This window comes from Chiroxiphia lanceolata, chromosome 1 (assembly GCF_009829145.1).
Source record: "Chiroxiphia lanceolata isolate bChiLan1 chromosome 1, bChiLan1.pri, whole genome shotgun sequence".
NCBI lineage: Eukaryota > Metazoa > Chordata > Aves > Passeriformes > Pipridae > Chiroxiphia > Chiroxiphia lanceolata.
Genome location: NC_045637.1, coordinates 24,383,308 through 24,410,292, shown reverse-complemented (window position 1 = coordinate 24,410,292; position 26,985 = coordinate 24,383,308). Strand labels below are relative to the sequence as shown.

The 26,985-nt window shown below is 39.1% G+C and overlaps 2 protein-coding genes across 2 annotated transcripts in view; both read left to right on the top strand.

Annotated features, from left to right (window-relative positions):
* Nucleotides 1–5,044, top strand: part of LOC116799488 (neural-cadherin-like) — a 42,512-nt gene extending 37,468 nt beyond the window's left edge. Inside the window, exons 29-32 of the mRNA XM_032712676.1 lie at nucleotides 783–963; nucleotides 2,434–2,687; nucleotides 3,595–3,749; nucleotides 4,174–5,044. Coding sequence (XP_032568567.1) covers nucleotides 783–963; nucleotides 2,434–2,687; nucleotides 3,595–3,749; nucleotides 4,174–4,575 — 992 coding nt within the window. The 3' untranslated portion in view covers nucleotides 4,576–5,044. The remainder of the gene's footprint in view (nucleotides 1–782; nucleotides 964–2,433; nucleotides 2,688–3,594; nucleotides 3,750–4,173) is intronic.
* Nucleotides 5,045–6,499: 1,455 nt separating this feature from the next.
* The window catches only part of INTS8 (integrator complex subunit 8), a 24,508-nt gene continuing 4,022 nt past the window's right edge, over nucleotides 6,500–26,985 (top strand). The window contains 22 exon segments of the mRNA XM_032692490.1: nucleotides 6,500–6,716; nucleotides 7,979–8,153; nucleotides 12,238–12,378; nucleotides 12,802–12,873; nucleotides 13,978–14,029; nucleotides 14,258–14,440; nucleotides 14,972–15,079; nucleotides 15,712–15,867; nucleotides 16,357–16,457; nucleotides 16,801–16,942; nucleotides 18,436–18,506; nucleotides 18,645–18,799; nucleotides 18,802–18,819; nucleotides 19,672–19,805; nucleotides 20,437–20,547; nucleotides 21,176–21,377; nucleotides 21,932–22,053; nucleotides 22,608–22,792; nucleotides 24,147–24,180; nucleotides 24,836–24,892; nucleotides 24,975–25,036; nucleotides 26,094–26,212. Of these exon segments, the coding sequence (XP_032548381.1) occupies nucleotides 6,587–6,716; nucleotides 7,979–8,153; nucleotides 12,238–12,378; nucleotides 12,802–12,873; nucleotides 13,978–14,029; nucleotides 14,258–14,440; nucleotides 14,972–15,079; nucleotides 15,712–15,867; nucleotides 16,357–16,457; nucleotides 16,801–16,942; nucleotides 18,436–18,506; nucleotides 18,645–18,799; nucleotides 18,802–18,819; nucleotides 19,672–19,805; nucleotides 20,437–20,547; nucleotides 21,176–21,377; nucleotides 21,932–22,053; nucleotides 22,608–22,792; nucleotides 24,147–24,180; nucleotides 24,836–24,892; nucleotides 24,975–25,036; nucleotides 26,094–26,212 (2,530 nt within the window). The 5' untranslated portion in view covers nucleotides 6,500–6,586.

Below are 26,985 nucleotides of genomic sequence, written 5' to 3'. Positions count from 1 at the left end.
CCCATATAGATTATTATGCCCCTTCTTTTCTAGGAAATTCAAAGCCAATGTTTAACTCTGTTTGCCATTGAACCTGATTCTAGTGAAGATTTGAAATTGCCTGTAAATATTCAAAAATAGCACTTCAGATTTTTATGTCATAGAGTCACAGAATCATTCGGGTTGGAAGAGACCTTAAAGATCATCTAGTTCCAAAGCCTCTGCCACAGCAGGGACACCTTCCACTAGACCAGGGTTTCTCATGTCAAAGGCCCCAAGTAGCATATTCATGCTGTGATCTTCACTCCTTTTTTTGCCTGGGAAGGGTTTAAGGTACAGACACAACACCTCCTGGCATGAGAGAAGGAGTTGCAAGACATTTGTAGTGCTCTCTCCATTTCCTGGAGTGGGGTACGGAAGCCTTGAGATTGTGACTCAATAGCTTTTTCCATTTTGTTGCTTCTTATTCAGCCCCACTTTTAGGATTAGATCTTAAATCTAGATTAATTTAGTGGAGCTGTTCTGATTCATAGCACAGTTCTACTGAATTGTTGCGTTGGTACAAAGCAGCTGTCCTGGAGAAGTATTGTCGATCTCTAGACTGACCGGAGCACAAAAACACATGTTCTGTAGCTCTACTTCTAAAATAAAACAGATAAGGAGTATAAGGATCTTTTAAAAAGATATACTGAGTTTTCTACAATGCTCTAAGGTCTCCTGCACATGTGCTGGGGGCATGGCCTTGGGCTGGAAAAGTAGCTAAATTAACGTACTCCTCTGCACACTGCTCTGCTTTGATGCAGGTTGTATGCGTGATGTCCAGCTGAACGGTCAGCCACTCCTCTTGGAAGGCAGAAGCACAGAGTTTGGCTTAATTCTGAGGCGGCAAGGAGTCACCATGGGATGCCATTCCAGTGCCTGCAGCAGCCAGCCCTGTTACAGCCCCTTCCTTTGTGTAGACCTGTGGAGAAAATATGAATGCCGGTACATTATGCTTTTGTTTTCATCTGGGAATGGCTGGGAAGCTCTTTCTTTGTACCTCAGACCAGGCAACTTGCTTCTAACAGTAAAACTACCTGTGGCTGCTGGCCAGAGAGGGTCATCCCAAGGACAAATCCTTCTCTCTGTCTCATCTCCCATCATGGGAGATGATGGGACTTGCTTTTTTTCTGCAAGTCTGATATGGAGCCTATTTATTCCATCATTTTTTCCATAGTGAGAGAATCACAGGCCAGCAAGAAAGTGAAATGTCCTTTGATAAAAGGTGGTTTGCAAAGCTTTGGTCTCTCCTCTGTATGAAAATATGAATATATTCTTATAGTGTATATATATAGAGTGTGTGTATATACACACATATATATACACATATATGAATATAAAAGATACATATTTTATACATAGATGTATAAATATATGTATATAACATGTACATGTATTTCTATACATATAAGTATTTATTACAAATACAATACATATTTACATATATTTTCTGTAAAGAAGTCGAAATTAATCATAATTTGTAGGAAACAATTGGACTTTCAAAATTAGACTGTCACAAAATTGGATTCAAAAATTGACTGTCCAGGGCCAGAGCCAAAGCCCAACAACTGTTATCTTACACAGTTAGTTTCTTGGAGAATATCCACTATTTAAAGAAAATTTTCAAAATATTTATTCAAACATCCAACTCAAAGTACAGGCATTTCTATTAAAAAACCCCAAGCATAAATACATGCAGGACTGGTAGAAGAAGCCGCTTGAATTCTTGGAATTCAGCCAAAATTTAGCACTTCTGATGCCTAGTGATTCTTTAGTAGAAGAGGCTATGAGATGGTTTGAAGTGTGCCTTGGGACACTCCTTTCTTCAGTCTGCTTGTGAAAGAAAATACGAAGTTTCTTACACTTTTTCAGTAGTATTTCTACTTTGGATTGCAGAAAGCAGGTCTGTGACCTCATAGTATTCCTCCAGGGCCTCTCCAACTACACATCAGAAGAAATCAGTCCTAAAAGACAAGATGGACCATTCTAAGGTTGTCAATGACATTTCTCCCAAAGGTCCAAATGAACATGACAAAGCTTACACCAAGTTCTTGATAGCCCTTTTCCAATTGATCTCGGCTATCCATTTCCTTTTAGAGACTTTGATTAGAACATGGCTGTAGGAAAAGGGATAGTCTATTCAGAAACTGATGGATCTCATTTTTAAGAAAGGAGTGAAGCTCTTCTGCATGTCTTCTGGATAGGGAAAACAGAATATGTGTTCATGTTTTTGTAAGCCTACTAGCTCACTAAGTTGGACTTTACATGTATTTCATACTCCCAGTGTGGATTTGTGGTTTGCTTGAAAGTAGTTAAAATTTGTTTTAAAGAAACAGTAACAAACTGTGTACAGAACAACATACAGCTCCAGATGCTTTGCTCGCTTAAAAGATATCACCTGCTTTGATTGTTCAGGTGCCCAGCTGGGAAAGTAGAAGTGACTGACACCCTTACAGGGCTCAGACACTGTAGCTCATCCACTTGTGGACGCTGGACCTGTAGAAATGGGGGTACCTGTGTGGCTCAATCCCAAGACAAGCCTATCTGCCAGTGCCCCGAAGGTTACAAGGGAAGATGGTGTGAAATTAGCCAGGTGAAGGCTGCAAGACCTGTTGGACTCAGCTCTGGCTCTATTCTGGCAATCAGCATGTGCCTCCTTGTCTTCCTAGGTAGGAAATAATGTACCTTTTGTCCTTCTTTTAATCTTGTACCTTGTTCCATTAAATTAAGTCTGGTTTACCCTTGGATTTTGTGATGAGTGTTTCATCTTTCCTGGACATCAGCAGCTGGGAGTTCATTTCAGGATGCTAAGAGACAGCCAACAGCACATAGTCACAGTTTACTTGCTTTGAAGCCAGTTCAAGCAAGTTTAGGACTTTCTTTTTCAGAATCACTTATTTTGAATCCTTCTTAAGTAAGAGCTTTCCATCTTTGTGTGCAACTCTGTGTGCAGCCATATCCTTTTGAAACTCCCACATGCCCTGAGCCCTTACTTTTTTAATAGGCAGGACCTACAGTTAGTACCCACTCCTCACGTATTAGGAAGGAAGAGATCTTTCTCTAGAAAGTTCATGATATTTACAGGGAAACCTCATTAAGAGTGTGGGGCAGAGGGAGATGTTCACAGTGTCCAGTTTCAGGTGCACTTTAGCTGATAAGTTAATAACACCACAAAAATGTGTTCATGTTGATAAACTGCATACCCATCTCAGAACAGTAAAGACTCCATGATTATATTACACTTGTAACCTTCATTAAAACAGTGGTTTACTTACTTTGGGTATCTTATTTACTCAGGATTGGTGAAAGGCCAGAGATTGGCCAAAATGCCCTCTATTTAAATGGATTCCTTTAGGTAAGTAAAATACCCTTTTAATGAAGTTTATGATGTAATATACATAGATTATTTACATTCATGAATTTATTTATATATTAAGAATTACTCATTTCTTACCTGCAAATTTGGTAGTCAAATTAAGACTTGTTGTAATATCTCAGGAATCATATAACTACTTTTATCATGCATCATGCTTTTTCATATGTCATGTAACAAATATGTGTTTTTATTTCTTCCAGCACTCTTGGTTTCCTACACAGTGTGGAGTCAGTGGGGAAGTTCAGGGTTTCGGAAAGGAGGAATTTACCACATTCCTGAAGAGCGTGAAAGCTGGGAGGATGTTAGAGAAAATGTCTTAAATTATAATGAAGAAGGAGGTGGAGAACATGACCAGGTATGATGCAGCTTCAATACAGTCTTTGCAAATCCAACCTCCCCTCACTTTTCTTTTTAGCTAACTAAATGTCATTATCAAATTGGCCTTTTTTTTTTTTTTTGCTTTTTTTTTTTAACCTGAAGTACTCTTAAGTGGAAGGCTTCTGTAACCCAATCTGTACCTTTCACGATGCTGGTCATGTGTGGCCGCCTTTGATGGAGCTGCTCTGGACACAGCATTGTTGCTTTAACTGAACACTATAATTATGCAATAATTATGTGTGTTCTGAACATAGCCCTCTGAACTAGGCCCTCTTTTCTTCAGCTTGTAGAAAATTCACAGAATTCAGTATTGTGTGGTCCTGTGTTTCAAAACATTTTTTTTTGAACCTGTTTCCTTTTAGGTTGTTTCTCTCTGATATTTGCATTCTTTTTGTTTCCAGAATGCTTATGATATAGATAAACTGAAGAAACCTGTCCGTAAAATTCCCCACTTCTCCTTGCGGGCAGCTGCTCCACACTCCAGGACACGAACTGGCCCAAAAAGAGACTCATTCCCAAAACATGCACATCAAAAACAATCAACATCAGCTGCTACCAGCATCCTGGACTTAAAGGAATATGTTTCTCAAATCATCCGGGATGCAGACAATGATCCGAAGAGTCTTCCAGCTGACACTATTCATTTTTACTGCTTAGAAGGGCAATGCTCTCTAGCAGGGAGCCTTAGTTCCTTAGATTCCATTAGCAGTGATGAAGATCTAAATTATGATTGCCTCCAAGAGTGGGGGTCGAAGTTTGACATGCTTAAAGAACTCTATAAGGTCTCAAATGAAAATTTGTAACTAGAGTTAAAGGAACTTGACACATTGTCATGATGTATGGACACTGCTTTTAAAAATGTCCTTTTTTATATATAAGTTACATCAAGTAACTTATGTGATACAAGGTTTTAGTTACAGTAGTATGATATACTCACTTTTCCCAGGAGTGATAATCTGAGTGATCTTTTTATACGCACTGTACAGTTATTTAATGATAGAAGTGCAAAGACTTTTAAAGCATGAATTTTCTTGAAAACTTTGGAATGTAGGATTTCTATAGAATAGCATTGTAATATCCTTTTTTATTTGTGTAGACCACATGACTCACTGGAATTATCAGGAATGCAAGAACTTGAATTATTTTCTCCCTAGCATTAATATGAATTCTATTGTGTGGGTAACAATGGGCAGGGCATTCTTGTTTTTTAAACTGAATTCATTTTAGACTGTGAAATAATTATTAAAAATGTTAAATATAAAATATTTTGAATTTCTGGTTTCTTGTCAGCTCCTGTTGTATTCTTCTAAGCTGTACTCTCCCTTGACATCACACATGCCACCTAACTCACTATTACAGGCTGCCCAACTGTGTGAGACTTTTTCTGTCTGACTCTCTTTCTAATTACCTACCATGAGGGGAAGAGAATAGAAAGATCTAAGCTGTAAATAGTATTTTGCTTCTGTGACAATTTTATACCCATTGAAAGAAGTTGTAAGATCTGGGAAAATTTTCTGTTCCATAAACTTTTATGTCCAACTCTGCTTTTCACATGGAACCCTTCTTCAAAGTCTGAGCTGGAAAACAGAGAAGGTAGAAGGGCATCCAGGCAAAAATTGGAACTGAACTCTTTCAATTAGGATAGTCATTGTAAAAATTAGGATCCTCAAAACAGAAAGCATGGGAAACCTACCCCCTATTCCTACTCCCACTCCCCCCAAAAGGACTGGTTTTAGCACAGAAAGGGACTCAGAAGCTTCTGAAATCTGGCATTGACTGGAACACTCCCCTCTGTGAACATAGGTCCTCTCCCAGAGGATTATTTGGTAATTCCTATTCTGAAACTGAACATTTTCCATATGGATGCATTAAACAATAACTCAGAAAAGCTGAAACAGTAGTTAACTTTTTTCCCTCAGATAACTTCACACACAAAGTAGCACACATGAGAGAACGTAACAAATTACATTTAAATCAGGACATGTAATGGACTTCTGTCCTCGTGGAAAATGAGAAAAAGGAAAGTTCTTCTGTCTCGTTGGCTCACTCTGTAGAGGGCCTACAGGGAAGCCAGACAGGGACTCTTCATCAGGAACTGTAGTGATTGGACAAGGACTAATGGGTATAAATTGAAAGAGGGGAAATTTAGGTTAGATATTAGGAAGAAAGTCTTTACTGTGAGGGTGGTGAGACGCTGGAACAGCTTGCCCGGGGAGGTTGTGGATGCCCCATCCCTGGGAGTGTTCAAGGCTCTGGTATGGAGCCTTGAGCAGCCTGGAGGTGTCCCTGCCCATGGCAGCGGGGTTGGGACTAGATGATCTTTGAGGTCCCCTTAACATTCTATGATTCTGTGATTCGTATCTGCCCTTCTCCATGGATCGAGGTCTTGATTTCTTTGCCCTTTTATAAAGCATTAGGACGTGCATGGGCATGAGGATGGAGGGTGTGCTGTTTATCGGCCAGAGGGCTCGCAGGGGGTGCCCTTGCTGGGACTGGACCACGGCGGACACGCCGGTGGAGGGACGGCGGGGGTGACGGGGGATATGCATCCAACCAGTGACCTCGAAAAGAAAAACGCCGATTTCGTAGGGAAGTCAAACTGCTCTCCTAACAGGTCCCCCAGCCGCGAAACCGCGACGGCTCAGGCGGGGCCCGCGCTGCCCCACAAGCGCCCTGTTCCCGCCCCGCAGCGGGCGGGGCCGCAGCTCCGCACTGCCTCCCACGGGGCGGTGCCGGCCGCCATCTTGTGTCGCTGTCGGGGTCTGAGAGTGTTGTGCCGTTGTTGCGGGACTCCTTGCGGGGCCGGCGGCCGCGATGAGCGCGGAGGCGGCGGACCGCGAAGCCGCTACCTCCAGCCGGCCATGCACGCCACCTCAGACCTCGTGGTTCGAGTTCGTGCTGGAGGAGGCGCTGCTGGAGCAGCACCTGCAGAAGCCCTCTCCCGGTGCGTGCCCTGCTGGCCGCCGCCTCGCCGCGGCCTCTGGCGCGGCCCGGCCCCACTCCCCGGCTCCCCCCGGGGCAGGATCGCTCGGAGGGGCTGTGAGGTGGCGGTGGGTGCGGGGAGCTCTGCTGCGGTGCCGGGGGAGTCGGGGGCAGAGGGAGCCGGGCACTACCCACGGCTCTGCAGCAGCACTTACCGCAAGCGATAACGCGGGTTTTTTCTCGCTTTACATTATCTTTACTATTTAATAACTTCATTTCTCTGTCTTTCCTGTCTGGTAGATCGCTTTTCCTTTCGCGGATGTGAATTTTGTTCCGGAAATGTTTTCAGGTTGTTTATTTGTGCAGTGCGAAGTGCTGTTTGTAAACATCATTACAGTTTGCAGCTGGTTTTCTCCCATTAGAGTCTTGCTAACGCCTGGAGCTGGAGTCCACCTAAAGGTTCAGTGCTGAACTTGCTCTCTGGACCTGAAATAAATAGAAATCTAGTCTGATGTGGTATAAGAAAGTGACCATATTTAAAAACAGCTGATCTTTTGACGTTTATAAGTGATAATCATCTTTTTCAGTACCTGAATTCTATGACGAGGTAGAGGAAACAGGAGAACCTGGGCCATTGTTGCCTCTACGAAAAGTAAATTTAAGCATAGTCAGGCTTAGATCTTATACTCTATATTGCAATTAAGTAAATTATGAATACTTCTTTTATGTTTCACAGAGTTCAGTGCAAGTGTAATAGTACAGGTTGGCTTCTTTTTTCAAAAGAGCTCAAAGATATTGGAGAGTGTGTCTTATTGTAAGGGAGAGATTAGAGTGGGGTTTTTCATTGTTTTTTAATCAGTCTGAAAGTATTTTCTAAATGTATTCAGAAGTACCAGCAGTTGCTTGTAAATGTATTTTAAATACAGAGGAGAATTACAAGTAGATATATATTTTTTTACAATAGCTGACTTTTAATTTCATTATGCGACGTTTAGTTTCAGTAGGTGCAAGTACTGAAACATAATTAATACAAAATAGTGAAAAGAAATAAAAATGTGAGAGTGTGGTTACCATGGTCAAGTAAACTTGAAGGTTAAGGAAATATACGTTAATAGTCTGATTTGAGTCATCATAAGCAGGACACCCTTGGGGATTAGAGGCTACTAGGTGACAATGTCAGCAGTATAAATGACAAGAATGTAGGAACCCTGTTCATAGCTGCAAAAAAAAAAAATAATTTCTGGATTTACAAAGAATTTGAGGAGTGGCTGTGGTTTTTTGCAGATCCGCCACCTGTGCAGCTGATTGTTCAGTTCTTGGAACAAGCTTCAAAACCATCAGTGAATGAACAAAACCAAGTCCAGCCACCACCTGATAACAAAAGAAACCGCATTTTAAAACTTCTTGCTCTCAAAGTTGCTGCTCATCTGAAGTGGGATTTGGATGTATTAGAGAAAAGGTATGATCTGTACATTTTCATGCTGAAATTAGTGAATTGAAGTGGCTTGAAATCTTTATTTTAACAAATGGAAATCTGTCTTGCCTCCTCTGACGGTATCCTTACATTACGAAGAATCTTGGGTGCAACAATTGAAATAATTTGATTTCACCTGTAAATTAGGAAAGGGGTTTGATAAAGGTAATGTCTCTGAGCAAATCAATATTGTTTATAATTTAGAGAGGAAAAATAGTGTGTCTTAGACATTAAGATGTATACACATAAACTGCATAAATATGAATTGGAGGTTATGTTTTCTTCACTGACAAAGTTTCCTCATTCTGACATGCTTGAATTTGGAGGTCTTGCTCTGGTTTTGTTGAAGAACTCCATATATTTGCAAACTAGATCACTGAACTAACTGTGGCTTAAATAGACAAACTCCAGCTTTGGATTTTTTTCACCCAAATAATGTCATCTGCAGAATGGTCTGATGAGCTAGAACAGTTAGGAACTACTTCCATTCTGGCAGTGCGAAGCACATCAGGGAGCTGTGCTTCACAGAATCACAGAATGGGTCAGGTTGGAAGGGACCACAGTGGGTCATCTGGTCCAACCTCCCTGCTCAGGCAGGGTCATCTTAGAGCACATGGCACAGGATTGTGTCCACATGGTTCTTGAATGTTTTCAGTGAGGGAGACTCCACAGCCTCTCTGAACAGTCTGTTACAGTGCACAGTCACCCACACAGTAAAGAAGTTCTTTCTCACGTTCAGGTGGAACTCCCTGTGCATCAGTTTCTGCCCATTGCCACTTGTCCTATTGCTTGGCACCACCCAGAAGAGCCTGGCTTCATCTTCTTGACACCCTCCCTTCAGGTACTTACAGACATTGATGAGTCTCTTCTTAGGGCCGAACAGGCCTAACTCTCTCAGCCTTTCCTCATAAGAGAGATTCTCCAGTCCCTTCATCATCTTTGTTGCTCTCTGCTGGACCTGCTCCATGAGCTCTGTGTCTCTCACGTACTGAGAAGCTCAGAACTGGACACTGCTCCAGATGTGGCCTTGTTACTGATGTATTTGAAGAAGTCCTTGACATCCTTGGCCAGATTTAATTCTAGATGGGCCTTGACCTTCCTTGTCTCATTTCTGCTTACTCTGACAACCTCTCTATATTAATTCCAGATCGTCTGACACTGCCTCCATCTCATGTGTATTTCCTGCTTACGCTTGAGTAATGGCAGGGTTCTTTATTCATCCACACAGGTCTCTTGTCCCCTTTGCCTGCAATGTAGTGTAAAATCTTATGGGGGCAATGCTTGCCCCAGTTCTAACTTGCATAGGTTGTAGGATCATTTAGGCTGAAAAAGAGTTTTAAGACTATCAAGTCCAACCATTAACCTGACAATGCCAAGTCCAGCACTAAATCATATCCCTAAGTGACACATCTGCATGTCATTTAAATTCCTTCAGGGTATGATGGTGACTCAGCCACTTCCCTGGGTAGCCTATTCCAATGGCTGACCACCCTTTTGGTAAAGAAATTTTTCCTAGTATCCAATCTAAACCTCCCATGGCACAACTTGAGGCCATTTCCTCTCATCTCTTGTTACTTGGGGGAAGAGGCTGACCACCCCCTTTCAAGTAGTTGTAGAGAGTGATAAGGTTTCCCCTGAGCCTTCTCTTCTCCAGGCTTAACTCTCCCAGCTCCTTCAGTTGCTCCTCATAGAACTTGCGCTCCAGACCCTTCCCCAGCTTCGTTCCCCTTCTCTGGACTAGCTGCAGCACCTCAGTGTCCTTACTGTAGTGATCAGCCCAGAACTGGACACAGCACTTGAGGTGTGGCCTCACTGGTGCCGAGTACAGGGGGGACAGTCATTGCCCTGGTCCTGCTGGCCACACTATTCTGATAAAGGCCAGGATGCCACTGGCCTTCTTGGCCACCTGAGCCACACTGCTGTCTTATGTTAAGCTGCTATTGACAGGCACCCCCAGGTGTTTTTCTCCCAGTCTCCTTCCAGGCTGGAGCGCTACATGAGGTTGTTGTGGCCCACATGCAGTACCCGGCATCTTGCCTTGTTGAACCTCTTACAGTTGGCCTCGGCCCATCAATCCAGCCTGTTCAGATCCCTCTGCAGAGCCTTCTGACCCTCCAGTAGCTCAAACACCTCCACCCAACTTGATGTTGGCTGCAGACTAGCTGAGGGTGCACTCATCCCCTTGTCCAGGTCATTGATAAAGATACTAAGCAAAATGTTTGGCTTGCAGCCACCTTGGAAGAAGAAAGGATTTCATTAGATAAAAGTTACATTGAGTATCAGTGTGTTAAAGTTTCTTTAAAAAAAAAATCATGTTGTATTGCCTTAGTTCTCTTGAGTTGTTTTGAGTCATGTTCTTTATTATGTTATATAGATTTATTGTTTTTTTTATTTCAGAGGCATTTTGAAAAAAAAAAAAAAAAAGTTACTGCTAGGGCTTTTTTTCTTCCTGTATACTTTTACTTGTATTTCTCATTTGTATTATATTATTTTTTTCAGTAATGTGCTAAAATAAACAGTAAAAAGGCTTAGAATGAGATATCTTTGATTTTTACCTATGAAGTTCTCCTATTACACACATGCGCATAATATTTTTGTGTTTTGTTAGGCTATGTCATATTTGTCTGCCTTAGTGAAGTGTTGTGAGGCAGGATTACTGCTTTCCAAAGTACCTTTTCAAGATACTGCACAGCTGCAGAGAATCAACAGAAACCTTTTATTGTGGTTAGTTGTGAAAATGTTGTATAAACAAAAATATCTGGTATACAGTAGGGGTGTTTTATGTATACTTTAGTTTTAAAAGCAGTTGTATGTGTATGTGTACAAGAGAGCTTTTTTTGTCTGCTTTCCTTCCTGCAGGAGGAATTTATTTTGAAGTATATTTGTGGTGTATTTTCTGTCAATTAGTACCTTTACTTCCTAAAACGCAGGTATAATATTGATTCAAAAATCAGCCCTACTGTATGACACTATTGGGCTGATGTGGGGTTTTGTTAGGATTGTTTTGTCCGTCTGGTGGGTTTTTTGAGAACCAGTCTGAAGTAATTTCAACTACTAATTTACTATCTCTATATAGTAATTAGAGTTCTTGTTCTGTTAGCTTACGAAGGCTAAGATTGTTTTTAATTAAGAAGCAGGCTTTTGTTTTTTAACTGGTTGTACCCAAAGCTTCAGTCATGGTAGTTAAAAGGAATAAAATAATGCCTTGAGCCAAGCTTTTTTCCTAAAACTTATACCGTTGTAAACAATTGAATGGTGTTCTACTTTTGCCAATGAAAACAAGATTCCTTGACCTCAAGATAGTAAAAACAGCATTGGTTAGTTTAAAAGGGTAGCTTGATGAGAGACCTGGAGTCTGATATAAGGCAAGACCTAAAATTTGTTAAAAGTGTATTTTGACTAGTTGTTTTCAATACTGGTTGCAAAGAATGCAGATTTTTCACATGAGCAAAGGTACTTTGCAGGAGCTGATAACTTCTAATTTCAGATAATGTCTAAATTAGTAATAGTGTTTCAGTTGTGTTAAATTGTACCTCAAAGGCTTGGAATGGTGCAGTCCAGCCTGCATGTCTTCTCATTTTATCAAAGAGGGTTTTGTCCATCTCTGTATATTTTAGTCTCTATTCCAGTTTCTAGTCTTAATTTACCATTTGCTCTACATGAGTGAAAGTCCACTTGTGATGGAAATGTGGTTGTTTATCTTCTGGAAGTATGGCTGCTTCGAAAGAATTTATTAGTTGGATCCTGCTGTTAGAGGTGGCAGGATTATTCTGGGGAGGTACCAGCATGGACTAATGCAGTGGTGTGTAGTAGTAGTTGAGCTGTGAGGCAACCATCCACCTGGGCGTTGTCTGTGCTGCTCATACCGGTAACTGCGTTACGTACCTGATCTCAAATACCATCTGATGCAGAGCACTTTGTTATGCTGAATATACACACTGCACTTACATCCACGGGGTGTTAAGTAATAATATAGTACTGAATAGTAGTGTATATTATTTCACATCCCAAAAGCAGATTTACTATATGAAGTATGTGATTCTCTCTCTCTTTTTTATTGTTGTAATAGCTTGTCAGTTCCTGTATTGAACATGCTACTGAATGAGCTTCTGTGTATCAGCAAAGTTCCCCCAGGAACTAAACATGTGGATGTAGACCTGTCCAGCTTACCCCCAACCACTGCAATGGCAATACTACTCTACAACAGATGGTAAACTACTTTTTGGCAATAATCTAAAATCATGATAGAACAAAGCAGTGTTTTCTTTTATCAGTGTACTTGTATGTAGAAGGAGAAAGAATCTCAAATTACTAATAACATTGTGGTGTGTAGGTGGGTTATAGTGAGGAGCTGATTTGAAAACTATGTCTACAGCTGTTTTTTTTCCCCTAAAAGATAGTCAAGGTGGTGGTTTGAACAGTCACCTAATAAGTATAAAAATCTTACTGTCTTTTAGCTTTTTATGGACATAAGAGCATTTCTTCACTACTAGATGTGCTCTTGAATAGAGGATGTATTCTAATGGTATAATGTATCTGAAATTATAAACTGTTATTAGTAAGAGGCCTGTAATCTGCTTTTTACAATTCTGAGGCTAATGTTGTTCTTCCCTTAATTTTTTCTCCTTCATAGGGCCATAAGGACCATTGTTCAAAGTAGTTTTCCTGTAAAGCAAGTGAAACCTGGTCCACCTCAGTTAAATGTGTAAGTTACAGGTATAATTTATTTGCATTTCACAGGTATTTTATAATCAGGAATTTAATTTCTAAGTGGATTAAATCATGTTAGTCACATACAGTTGCTTAAAATAGCTGGCAGTAACATGGAAAACTTGCATTTATTTCAAGTATATTCTCATCTTCCTATCAGATATGCTTGATACATATATGTACTTGTCTGTTGTTCCACTCTTTTAATGTTAGAATCTCTGTAGCAGCATGAAAAACCATGGGAGAAAGGGAGACGACAACTTGCCTTGGCAGAATGCTTATTATCTAGTTTAAACAGGATATATTTCTTGCATCCCTTTTTGACTTATGGGATTTTACTTAATATAGTTGTTTCATTATACTGATTCAACACATTCTGAGAAATAATGAGGGCTTTTTTAATCACTTCATTAGGCAGTAATTTGTAATTTCAAATCAATTTCGCATTCTAGAAGTTGTTTGGCTTTACTAACAACTTGTCCTTGGAATTTACTTTTATGTCATAAATTTCTCCAAAAGTTGGAATTATCTTGGTGGTACTTTTCATGTGTTTTATGTTAATTTTATGAGAGAGTCTGTTGAATATGTTGATTAAAAATACCACTACTGCTTACTTTACTCTAAATCTTGTATTGTCATATATGTATCAGAGTCTTATCCTGAATCAAAACATTCTATATGGGAAATAATTTAAAAATACTTTTAATTTTTACATAAATGTGTGAACATACTTCTTTCCCTGACACATATTTCAGAAGATTTGAATAATGAAGCTTCAAGATACTTGAGGCTGTGGAAGCTGATACCTTCATGATTGTTTTGCTAATATTTTGCTGATATTAGCAATCTAATTTAAAAAAAAAGGCAGCAGAAACTTTGTAGCTTCCATTTTATTGAACCACATTCTCATGTAAAACTATTGTCATTATAGAATTCTGTATTTCAGATAGATAGATAAAAACAGTCAGTGGTCCTGCAGAATGATGTTTAAAATATAATTAAGCAAAACTTAGTATGAACAAATGTTGTGAGCTAGAACATGAAGTAAAGTAACATGAAGGTCTGCTTTATAATTGAGATCTTCATCTCTGTTTTGCAGGATGAACCAGATGCAACAAGAAAAGGAGCTAACTGAAAATATTTTGAAAGTGGTGAGACTCTTTTCCCATCTTATTTTTGCTCGAATTTACATATATAAGGATTTCTTTATTGTACAAGAAATATAGAAGCAGATATTACATGACAACAGGACAGTTGTATAAGGACTACTTGTTTTATTATCCTTTTAGTGCATTGTTACATTTCTAGTGTTAATTTAAACCCAGAATTAAACTCAAAATCAAGAAGTTAATTCTTCTAATGTGTTTGAATTATTACAGTTGAAAGAGCAGGCTGCTGATTCCATCCTGGTCCTAGAAGGAGCACTGAAATTAAACAAAGATCTTTATGTCCATACTATAAGAACTCTGGATTTATTGGCCATGGAACCTGGTATGGTGAATGGAGAAACAGAGAGTTCCACAGCTGGACTGAAAATCAGTGCAGAGGAGATACAGTGCCAGGTAGCTTACATTGTGTACTAAAGCTTTCAGTTTGTGTCAGTTTCTTTAGACAAAGTGTTAAGTAATAGTTTTGATGTAAATTGCAATATTTTTCTATTAATGTTCCTTTGGGTTTTTGTTTTGGTTTGGTTTTTTTTGTAATGCAATGAGATATTACTGGCTTCATTTTTACATTATTAGAACTTTTTTCAACACTGTAAATATTGTTGCTTGCCCCCTAGCCTCTCAATGTCATCCTCCCCTCTCTTCCCTGAAGCAAACCATTATATGACAGGACAGCTTATTCCTTTCAGTGACTATGTAGAAATCATTCTGTAATTTTGTAATGCTTGTGCAGAATTATTCAGACTGAGACTGCAGTTAAAGAGAAACTAGTTGAAGTATATGGGGAAAGGAGTGAAGTGTATGTTGGTACCTTAGATAAAACTAGGAATAGTTTAAAGTACATGCAATGTTTTGAGCTGAAAGACTTGACTTAAAATATTATGTAAATACCCAACACAATGTGTTTTATGTCAATGCTGTTTGCAGGTTTGCTATGATTTGGGTGCCATCTATTTCCAACAAGGATCAACAAATGTAGCTGTTCATGAAAAGGCTAAAGAAAAGTTTTTCAAAACAAAGGAGTTGATTGCAAAGGTAACAAATGTTCTATTAGCATGTATAGTCAACTCTTCTATAAAAAACTTGTCTAAATTATTGCTTCCTTCTTCAGCAATTTAATAACTGTTACTGGTACACATAGTTTTGAAAAAAACTTCATGAGGTTTTGACAGCAGTTTTTATTGGTTTGGGGGGTTTTTCGCATTGTGCCTGGTTTGAAATTATATTAATTGGTTGCAGTATATTGCTGCTTTGTTCTTTTACACAAAGTATATTGATGCAAGAAATGCAAAAATAGCATCTCCAGTACTAATATTAACTTGACTAAACTGTACATTGTCTGTCCATTGTGGTGTTTTTGATGAAGGTAACCGTACAGCACTTCTTCTTTTTTTTAATCTCTTTTACTCGGAAATCAGATTGTCTGTGTTCTAAGAATCTTTTAAAAATACATTTTAATTTATAAGTAAGGTATGTTTCCTTGTTTTGTTTCGTATTTATATCTCCAAAATTGTGGAACTCCAATTTTTATTTAAATAAAGTGCGTACATGCACATTCTTTTGTTGTTTTGCTGTTAATTGGGGAAATTGTGAGTCTCTGTGTTTCTGAATTACCCATTTTTCATAATACTTTGGCCACTAAGATCTGATGAACTCTTGCTTTTCAGAATGGCTCATCATCACTTCATTTTACCATAGATGAAGAACGGTTAGCTGGATATTGTCAAGCTTGTGAAGTTCTTACCTCATCTTCTGATGATGCATCCCAGCAGGCAACTCCATATAGTCAAATCCACAGCTGTATGAAATCTGGCAACTATCAGGTAGGATGTTTTGAAGGTGTTTTTTTTTGTCATTCCGTGTGGATGATTCCACCTGAACTTAAAAGGATTTTGATAAATTTTAAGTGTTACATTTAACCATTAACATACTGTTTTAAACCCCACATGTTTAGGAATATAACATACTGTGGTACATAGCAGATTAAAATATCTTGGACTCTATACAGTGGAAATAATTCCTGCCAGCTGAGGTATGGAATTTTCAGGTAGACTCTAATTCTTTGGGTTTCAGGGAATATTGCTGCTGAGATGTGCAAGTTTATTTTGATTTTTGTTTACTTTGTTTGATTTTTCTGATGATAGAGAACTTTTTTTGTCATTTGATCCTTCCTGGTGATTTAATGAATTTTAGTATTAAATATGGGTACAAGCTGTTTCCATTAGTTTGATTGGTTTTTACCAGATAGAAAATTGCTTTATCCGTTTCTTTTACATTATGCATTGACTATTCCAACTGTGTTTGTGTTACAGGACATAGTGAAGATATTCCTTGAAGATAACCTAACCCTCAGTTTACCTGAACAGTTCAGGCAATCGGTGTTGAGAGAACTCTTCCAAAAAGCTCAGCAAGGGTGAGACATTAAATAATGATCTATTCAATCGTGATGAAAAGCAATTTTCATTAGTTATGTTTTTCATGGAAAGTATGCAAGATATTTTAACAACAAATTATTTACATCCAAGAAACTTCAGCCTTCATTTCTGTTAGCCAATAGTCTAAACTGCATCTTCCAACTAAGGAGTAACTGTGTGATGTATGTCACTGTGGCCATATATGGAAAAAAATTAATGAGCATTAGCACTTAATTTTACCCCTTTACTGATTTTTTTCTTTTAATTTTTTTTTACCTGCTGTGATATCCACTCTTTGTTTGTCAGAGATGTTCTGTGATGTTCAGTTTTGTGTTCCTGCAGGAATGATGCTCTGGATGAAGTCTGTTTCAAAGTCTGCGTGTGCAACACAGTCTGCGATGTATTGCAGGGTCGAACAATTGATATTCAGTTTTGTCAGCTGTTCCTGAAACCCAGCAAAGAAAAAATAGACTTCCTCCTGGAGGTAAAAAATTCATCTGAAATTAGAAGGGAAAACGGTATTTAGTGAGTTACCTCTTTCCTCATACAACTGTATTATTGTTGCAAGTAATGCTCAAATTTCTGAAGCAGAGAAAGGTAACTTCTCAAACATTATTCAGCTTGTTTGCAATTAGTACAATTGCACTCAATATCAGTCCTGTATCTATGTCCATAGCTCTGTTTCCATGTGTTGGGGAAGAACTGGTGGTAAGTTGTTGCTTCACCTTGTATTTGAAATTGCTGCTATTCCTGACATCATTAAATTATATAAAGATATGTTGAATAGTTGGTTTCAAGGAAAAAAGAATCAATTATCTAAGACAGAGAGAATAGAAATAGAAGTATCTGTTGAAGAGGACCACTGTTTCCTCACCAGCTTTGTTGTAAAAGTTAGTATGTCATAAAATGATTCTGAGTTACTGTATGTGTGAGACCTAGACTGTTACCCTTACTGAAACTTTTTAGGAAACTATTATTGCTCAAACTAAACCTAATCCTTTTGTTGCTTTGCTGTTATTTTAGTATCTTTTCTTAATATGAGCGTTGTTTTTGCTTGTCTCTTAAGGCACATGGTAAAAAATGACTGACAGTACTCTATTCAAAAGCAAGTGAAAGCTCTTCCATCAACTGCTCATATTAGGACTGAAACATATTTCTAAAAAAAAAAAATTCTTGCAAGCTGTCAATTAAATTCAGCTATCTAGTTGTCTTTCAACTGCTGCTTTAAAAAAAAGTCCTAGTGAATCTTAGTGTTTTGCACTTATAGAAGTGTTTCATTTTTAAACTCATGCACTTAATGATCTTGGGAGGCTGACTGATGTGGCACTTGCCATCAGTACACCTATTTACCAGAGCAGTAGGAAAAAGGAATGTGAATTGTGTCTGAGGGAAGGTCACAGTTGTCCGAAACATCCTGCCTTGTATACAGATTGACAGAAATTCTGATCCACGTGTGATGGCTACAGTGTTTATCAGGTTTCCTCAGAGGTAGTCTTATTTCTAACCTTGGAGAGGTGGAGAGGAATTTTTTGCATGGGCGTGGAAGGACAGGACAAGGGGTAATAGGTTCAAACTGAAAGGGGCAGGTTTACATTAAATATTGGGAAGAAATTCTTTACTCTGATGGTAGTGAGGCCCTGGCACAGGTTGCCCAGAGTAGCTGTGGATGCCCCATCGCTGGAAGTGTTCCAGGCCACTGGAACAACTGTTGGGTTGGCATTTGAGCAACCTTTTCTAGTGGAAGGTGTCCCTGACCATGGTATGGAGGTTGAATTGAATGGTCTTTAAGGTCTCTTGCAATCCAAACCATTCCATGATTCTGTGGTAACTTTGTTGCCTCCTTTGAAAGAGAGGTTTACTGGCTGATACTAATTGTGAGACAGAAAGCTGGTCAGTAACAGTGCTAACAGTGTCTGTAACTATGTATTTTAAGCCTGCAAAGGGAACTGCTTAATTCTTTTCTGCTTTGTTTCCCAGGTTTGTTCTGGGTCAATAAATTTGGAAAATGCTTCTGAAGTGTTGAAGAGAAAAATGGCAGCATTTCTCAAGTATGTAGCCTTGTTAAGATAACATGAATTTACACTTTGTAAGCAATGTAATTAAGCACAACAGATATTTTGAGAACTTATAACTGGAAAAATAAGCACCACCTTCTTGCTCATGTATTAACTTTTTTATTTGTTTAGAAACTTGTGTTTGGGCATGGAAGATCTTCAGTTTGTCTTCATGATTTCATCTCATGAGCTGTTCATAAAACTGCTGAAAGATGACGAACGGAAGCAGCTCATTGATCAAATGCGGAAGAGGTCTCCTCGAATCAACCTGTGCACAAAACCTGTGACTTCTTTTATGATATCCCAGGTAATTTTCACTGTTTCCATGCTTGAGGTTACTAAGTACAGGTCTGTTCTCCAAAAAGTTTAGGGAGAATGTTTCTAGAGAGAAGACTTCCCATTGTTTGTTGGTGCATGTCCTGCTTGTGCAAGAAGGTGGCTGTTACTTGCTTGTATCTCAAGTGAATATAATAGGTAAGCTCAAATGAATGGGCCCCAGGTGACCAAGCGAGAGAGGCGTGGTGTTAGTTTGAACCAATTGTGGCTGTGGCAGCTGTTCCCAGAAAGGGAACCCTGCCTCTGGACTTTTACACTAATGATTGTGTGACTGTGTGGTAAGCTGGCCCGGGAGTACCATCTGAATGAGGTTTTAAACCTACCAAAGTAAAACACAGATCTTTTCAACCAGTTCATTTCCCAGCTATAGCTGGCTGGCTGTGCAGCTGCCCAAGTCAAAGCTAACAGGGGACATGTGAGATGGTGACTGGAGTCACCACGGAGCTGGGAAGAACTTATCTTTTCAGCTCTAATGCAGTCTTGCAATGACTTGAGCCAGTTGAGAAAGTGCATATTTTCACTAAGGCACTATAGGAACCCCTTTTTAATGCAGAGCTTAAAGCTACTGCTTTACTGTAGCAAGAGTACTCAGAGATGTTGGAGTGAGAAAAGGGGACATTACAAGCAACCTTTTAGGTCAGGGATCTGGGAATCCTGGAAACAAGGTGTTTATGGAATGGCACAAAAGGATGGACTGGGCCTATGCAAGCATCAATGTGTCCGCTGTTCTTACTGTGTTATGATTGAAGTGTTGTATATTAAAGAAATAAAAGTATCTACATTGAAAATAAATGCACTGGAGACCTGGCTCCTTTTCTTCCAGCTTCAGCAAGTGTCAATATTGGCCAACTTGAACATCAGCTCATACTGTCAGTAGATCCTTGGAGGATTCGCCAGATCTTAATCGAGCTGCATGGTATGACTTCAGAACGCCAATTCTGGACAATTTCAAATAAGGTAACTTGTTTCACGTGGTCATTAACCAGTCCTTGAATTACAGTCTCTAGGTATCATACTGCAGTGAACAGTAAACATTGTCTCATAGATCCTCAGTGTGGTTTATCTTTTCCCTCTCTGCATAGTGGTGGTTTAATAAGAATGATGATTCATATCTAAACTCACATTCTGTGAAAGTATCACAACAAAACCTGTAACCTTTGTTTTAAGGAAATACTGGCTGTAGCTCAGGCTTTCCTTGTGAGAAAAGATGTTTTTGTAGCTTTTGCTTTCAGTGTTCTGACTAGGTAGCAATATTGTTTTAGCTGAAATTTCTGTCATTAAAGGTGGGAGCAGGAGAGAGGAAGATTTTTTTTTTTTTGTTGCTTTTTAAGTTAAGGTCTCTTGTCTTTTATTTTGGTTCCCCCACCATAATTGTTGCATATTCAGAATGTGAGCAAAGGGTATCCAGCTGTTTTTATTGTATTTCTACATGAGCAATACATTGCTTGTGATTAGATGTAAAGACAAAATAGTTGGCATTTAGATGGCAGTCATTTTCAATATTTGGGGCTTGTTTATAATGTTTTAAGCAGTGATGTGAATTCTAAAACTTGTTTCTGTGCAAATGTCCTATGCATTTCTCTCCCAGTGGGAAGTACCAAATGTTTACGGCAATGTTATTTTAGGAATCAAAGACAGTCTGACTAGGGATTTGGTCTACATCCTGATGGCAAAGGGACTGCACTGCTGTGCAATTAAGGTGAGCAAACCATCTGAGGTTACTGGCTAGTTTGGGCAATTGAATCTTAACAAAATGAAAATATGGAAAGCCCTTTTTGAGGGAAAAAACCCTGATAAATGAAGAGGTGAGGGAGGTGGTATAAAAAGCTCTGTGTGTTGCATTTCTGTCTCTCAAAGCTCCATCAGCAGAGCAAAGATAATGGCTTTCCAGTGTATTGAGCCTGGAGATCATTTCATTCATATAAGGTTTTGATTATGATATGGTGATTTGACTTACTGATATGAAGTGCTGTTCTTTTGGCTAAGTGTTTTACATAAGGAATTTGTTGGAATGCTGTTTTATTTTCCTTGTAATTGACAAGTTTGCTAAACTGCAGCTAAACCAAAATTCTACCAAATGTGCCAGTAGTTACTTCTGGTATGTTTTTGCTTAGACTTCCTGTTTTGTTTGAAAAATCTGGAACTGTTAAGCTTAATAGTGGGTCCAAAGGATTCGTAAATAGTCATTGTGAGATACTTGAGCAATGCTGATGCTTATGGATGCCAAGGCTGGTTCAGCCAGGATAGAGCTGAACAGCACTTTAGCTCTTGGTATATTCCCTTACGAATCCATTAGGTATCAGTAATGCGTATAATTTTTATTACAGGATTTCATCCATGCAAAACAGCTTTTTGCTGCTTGCTTGGAGCTTGTGACAGAGTTTTCTCCAAAGCTCCGTCAAGTCATGCTGAATGAAATGCTACTTTTGGACATTTACACTCATGAAGCTGGAGCTGGTGCTTCTGGAGAACGTCCTCCTTCTGATCTTATAAGCAGAGTCCGAGGATATTTGGAAATGAGAGTACCTGGTAAGTACATTGCTGTCTTTCCTGGGATGCAGAGAAGAACAAACCTTGAGAGAAGAGGAAAAAACCCACAACAAAATGAAAGAACTCTGTATTGCAGACTTACCATTTAGATATATACATGGAAAACCAGCAGTGACTCTGACACTGGTTTTAGTAAGTCTTTAAAAGTTTGATTCATTTTTAGAAGCTGGAAATGAGAGCAGCCTCATGATGCCTGCATATTGCTGAACATTACCAGTTTCTGTTTAGTACCACTTAAAGGATTTGGAACAGGATAAACATATTTGCACTTTTACCTGAGAAGTTTTGCTAGTTCTTTAAGCTTTCCTCAGGGTTTCACCCCGAGGGAGTAATGTAATACTGTTGTGGTTAGAGGAAACTCTTGTTGCTTCTAATTTCCAGAGGTGAGGTCTCTTTTAGGGCTAAGCATCATGTTTCCCTGGAGAGCAGTGGAACAGAAATGGCTACTTAGAGGGAATAGAGTTTGCTTGTTTTCATACAACACTGTTTTCTCAAAAAAAAAAAAGTTAAGCAAAGAATCCATTTTCTTTTAGATATTCCTCTTCGACAAGTTATAGCTGAAGAATGTGTTGCCTTCCTGTTAAACTGGTGTGAGAATGAGTATTTGACCATGCAGGTTCCATTACCTCTGGTTCAGACTAATCCTTACGTGAAGGTAATGAGTGCTCCATCTCAAAGCTTATTCAGATGTAATTGACTTTTTTCCTGTTGAAGTCTTTTGTACTTTTCAAAGCATGTGCTCTTCAAGACTGTGGGGCTTTGTGTCTGTAATGAATTAAGTCTGAGGTAGAAGAAAGCAAGGCTAAGCAGCAGGTGTGTTTAGTGGTTGACAATGTTTTTGTATAACATCGTGCCAGTTGCAGTTCAGATTAACTATTATAAGGAAGTGAAGTGAGTTCTAGAGAGTCAGTCTCTGTAAAACTGTATTTTATGGGGTTTAGGTTTTATGCGGTATATTTAAGTTTGTTTTCTGGAGCCTGTAGTAATTAAACATGAACTAGGGAAGCCAATGAAGGGAAAAATGGTCTGGTTAATTCCTATCTTCCAGCTTCTTAATCAGTGTTCTCTGCTGCAAAGTTTAGTGACATTGCTTTGTAGTTTGTAACCTAAAATCAGTTGCTTAGCTGTTTTAAACATCATTAATTCCTTTGCTGCAATCAATATGCAGAGAAACTACAGTCACTGTATTTTTTCCCTTGCATTGCATAGCTGGGCCAGTTGCTGGCTGCTACATGCAAAGAACTTCCAGGTCCCAAAGAAAGTAGGCGCACAGCGAAAGACCTCTGGGAAGTTGTTGTACAAATCTGCAGTGTATCCAACCAGCACAAACGGGGGAATGATGGCAGAGTGAGTTTGATAAAACACAGGGAATCTACACTGGGCATTATGTACAGGTATGTTTTTCTAAAATTATTTTTAAAGATGGTTTGAATTCTGTGTTTGACTCCATGTTCCCTTCAAAAATTGTCTGGATTCCACTATCAGAGTGGTGGGAGCAGCTGAAGATCACTGTGTAAACATCCTGTCCACTGTGGGAGTTGGGTGTTAGTGGTGATATGCTGGCTTTCCTTTTCAGAGGCAGAAAAGGAGTGTGTGGAATTCAGGTCACCATGTAGACACTGATGTATATATACTTATGCTCCCATTATAACCAGTGTAGATCTTCCAATAAAGTCAATGGCATCTGTAGGGTGGTTTAGCTGATGGGCTGGAGGTGTCTGCTTTGCATCAAATAGAATTGTTCTGTAAAGCTAAATGTATTCAATTTTGAAATGAAGTTATTGTTCAGCTAAACTCCTGGGAAGAGGAAGGAAGAAAATATTCTTGATCGGAGTAATTTCATTGTCAGTCACCTGAGCACTGCCAGCCTTAGCCTGAGCTGGCTGAGTGATTCAGGACTCTCTTGATTTGTCCTCTCAGTGTTCGCAGCCTCTTCTGAAGTCCAAACCTGATTATAAGTTGTCTAATACAGTAAATTTTGGAATGTATGATTATATTGAACAGCTTTCCATGTTAAGCACTTGGGAAAGGTGTCCCCACCAAACTTTTGACTGTTTCTTTGCCGTCCTTGAGCCAGTCAGGTTACTGTGTGCCTCAAGGCCAGCTGCTTTTGCTTACGCTGCTGTGGGACGGGTGTAGGAGGGTACGTGCGTGCTGTAGGTTTCATTTGTGTACTCTGGCAGGGAAAGGGAAGCAGTGCAGGTGTACTTCAGGTTACTGAACCTCTTGTGACCCCTCTGGTTCAAACAGTAAAGGGCAATGACTACTCTTTATTAGCTGTTTTTGTTATGGAAAAGAAGCAGTGAAACCTTTTCTAAACAGGCTGATGTGCATGACAAGGAAATCAATGTACATTATAAATGATCACTGTGTACTCTGTTGCAAGTCTGTAGGTCATTATTGCAATCCTAGCTTAGGGAATTACAGTACAATTCATTTGCTTTCCATTTTAGAGTCAATGGTTGACTTGCTACAAAGCAATTTTCTTTCATGCCTTTTATAGCTCAATGGAATATCATACCCCTTTTTAAATGTTTTAAATGTAGAAATAAAACTCACTAACTGTATTAAAAGTGAATGAGTTGTTTAGTGTTTTCACTTGTATACCCTATGTTTGTAAACTTAGAGGTGAAGGGGTATTTTGGCAGATGAAGAATTTGCTTTACTGACTATTTCTAGGGGTTTAAGTTTGCGTATGTTCTTTGTTGTAAATTATTACTTACATGGGTACTTGTGTCCCTGATTTAGGAGTGAATTGTTGTCCTTCATCAAAAAGCTTCGGGTAAGTCACAGTGGTGTTGAGAACATGTTCTCAACCAGAACTTCCTTTTGGTATAATATTTTTCTGGACTTTTCCTGTTAAACTCCAGAAAATCTAACAGATATATAAGTGTTTTGTTATTTGTTATACCTGGCATACAGCAGTGTGGAATAGCTTTTTGAACAAATTATCCTGAATTCTGACAGTGGAGACCTGTTAACTTTGGGAGTAACTGCAGCTGTCATGAAGCAAAGCATTCCTTTTGGAAGGAGCAGGAAGCTGCTACATGCATTATACTAAGCAGCAGAAGTAAGAAGAAGGGAAATTGGAAATTGTTTATAGCTTGTGGGTTTGTAAATACATAGAAAGTTGTAGTATACCCAGCTTGAGTTTAGGGTTTAGGCAGTAGCCACAGAAACAACAAAAAGATGTATAAAACCAAAGTAGAGTTTATACGAAGGAGTTATTTGGGAAAATCTGAAGTAATTAAAAAACTTCCTTTAGAAACTTTCTTACAGTATCCTTGTGTTGTAGGTCTCCTAACAAAATATTTCCCTATTTCAGTAGGGAATTGTAATGATGTCAGAACCTTTTACATAGTTTTAAAGCTTACGGAAGAAAGTGGAGTTTGGTTGGTTCATTGGAATACTCTTTTTTTTTTTTTTTTCCCCTGCAGGAACCACTGGTTTTAACCACAATATTGTCTTTGTTTGTCAAACTGCATAATGTTCGGGTTAGTATATATCACAAAAATCTTTCTTGGTTTCTTGAAGTGTTTCTTGTTGTAATTTCTCTTACCATCTATCTTTTCTTAGGAAGACATTGTGAATGATATTGCAGCAGAGCACATTTCTATCTGGCCTTCATCCATTCCCAAGTAAGATGATGATTAAAAATACAGTTTTCAAAATATGCATTTATGTAATGGGTTTGGCTCCAGTTACTGTGTGTTGTGTGATTTCTGCCATATAAGGGCTTGACTGCCCCTATTCTGTCCATGGAAAGGTTGGTCTGCTTGCATGGATGGTTTTGCTCCTTATTTGATGTTCCTAATGGAGATATGGGGAAGAAGAAAGAGAAGAAGAAACTGAGGGGGTTTTTGCTGTTTGCTTTATTAAGCTATATGTAACTGTGTGAACTGTTACTGTATAATACTTTAATATGAAATGACTCATATTTTTTGAGGTGTGTTTCAGTAATAGCCAAAATATGAAGTAGCAAATGGTATGTACTGATTTGTTCTGGCTGGATTGAACTGTGTTTCTCCAATGAAGTTTAGAGGCTCTATGGGGGTGGAACCTCATAAACTGCATTGGAAAAAATTACTCTTGTGAGAGTGTGTGATGCATAGTGGGATTAATTTGTTTGTAGCTGGTGTGACTGCACAGTCTCGTTACTGATGTAGATTTCAGTGTATACTATAAGGTCAAGCAGAAGAAAGTTGTTTTCATCATTACCAGAATTTAGCAGGAAGGTGAAAAACCCCCATATTTTTAAAAATGGAGATTGCATGTAAACTTTGGGAAAGGCTGCCCAGTGTGCCAAACCATTCCCAGCCCTCCTTGCTGAGCTATTTCCATAGTTCTCCAGAGATTGCTGTCTCTGGCCATTCGTGCAGGTACTGGGATAAATTTATAATGGTTTCAGATGTTGTCTTCAAACTTCTTGAAACTGAACATATCTGCACAGAATCTTTTCATAGTGTCACCCACTTATGAAGTTCTGACTTTTTGTCCAAGTCTTGTTCTATCAGATTTACTGTATTGGAACAAATCAACAGTAGTCTTGGTCAACACTAAATCTTTTCTGGAGTTATTTTTGCTTGACACTTAATGCAAGGTGCTTTGGACATAAACTAGATGGGAAATCAGATTAGTGGTTAAAAAGCCCAAAGCAATCATTTAGGAATTACTTTTCTTTCTTTTTTCCTTTAGTCTTCAATCAGTGGACTTCGAAGCTGTAGCTGTTACAGTAAAAGAGCTGGTCAGCTATGCGTTGACTATCAATGCAAACAACCACTTCTGGTTAATTATTCAGGCAGATATTTATTTTGGTAAGTGAAACCAATGTCTGTTTTTAGCATATGTGTAGGGGTACCTTGCTGCTCTGGGTTTTGCTTGACATAATCCTGCTTGTATTTTCTCTTATGAAAAGTAAGTTTAAGTGACACATGAGGTTAAAATCTTCAGAGGCGATAGTGTAGGTGTATTTGGGAGGTTGTCTAAGCCCACAGACTGAGCTTCCAATGGGTCATGCAGACTTGCTTTTAGGGTAAGGGGAGCTTTAACAGTTCACTTCTAATTTACTTTTGTAGTGCAATTGGTTCTTGAGTGGTATAATTGTGCAAACCCCTGACAATTGAGTGTTTTATAAATGAATGGAAAGTTGTGAATAGTGGTTGCTTTTAAATTTGGAGATCAGCTTTGCTGGAGCAGAAGATGAGCAGAGTGGAGAGGATCTGTATTTTATATAGAGAAGTCTCTAGGCTTTGTAAAAGAGGAAGTATGAACTCCTGATCTGGTATTGGTTGTAATGGGAAGTGCTTTCCTGTCATTCTGTCCTCATTTGCCACTTCCTCATTATTCTTGCCCCTCAGCTGGGAGCAGCCAGCAGAACTAGGACAATACAAAGAGTTTCAGGTTCTGGGCACCGTGACAGCGTATCCAGACCACACCAGGGCAGCAGTTGCCTGGGGAAAACTTGCCCAGCCTGTGTGATACTGTGCTCTGTTAAATTATTCCCCAGTCTAGAGTCAGTTCCTGGGGCTTGCTTTATAGTGTGAGTAAATAGAGCAGAGGGGTAGGTGCAGAGGAATGAACTTCCTGA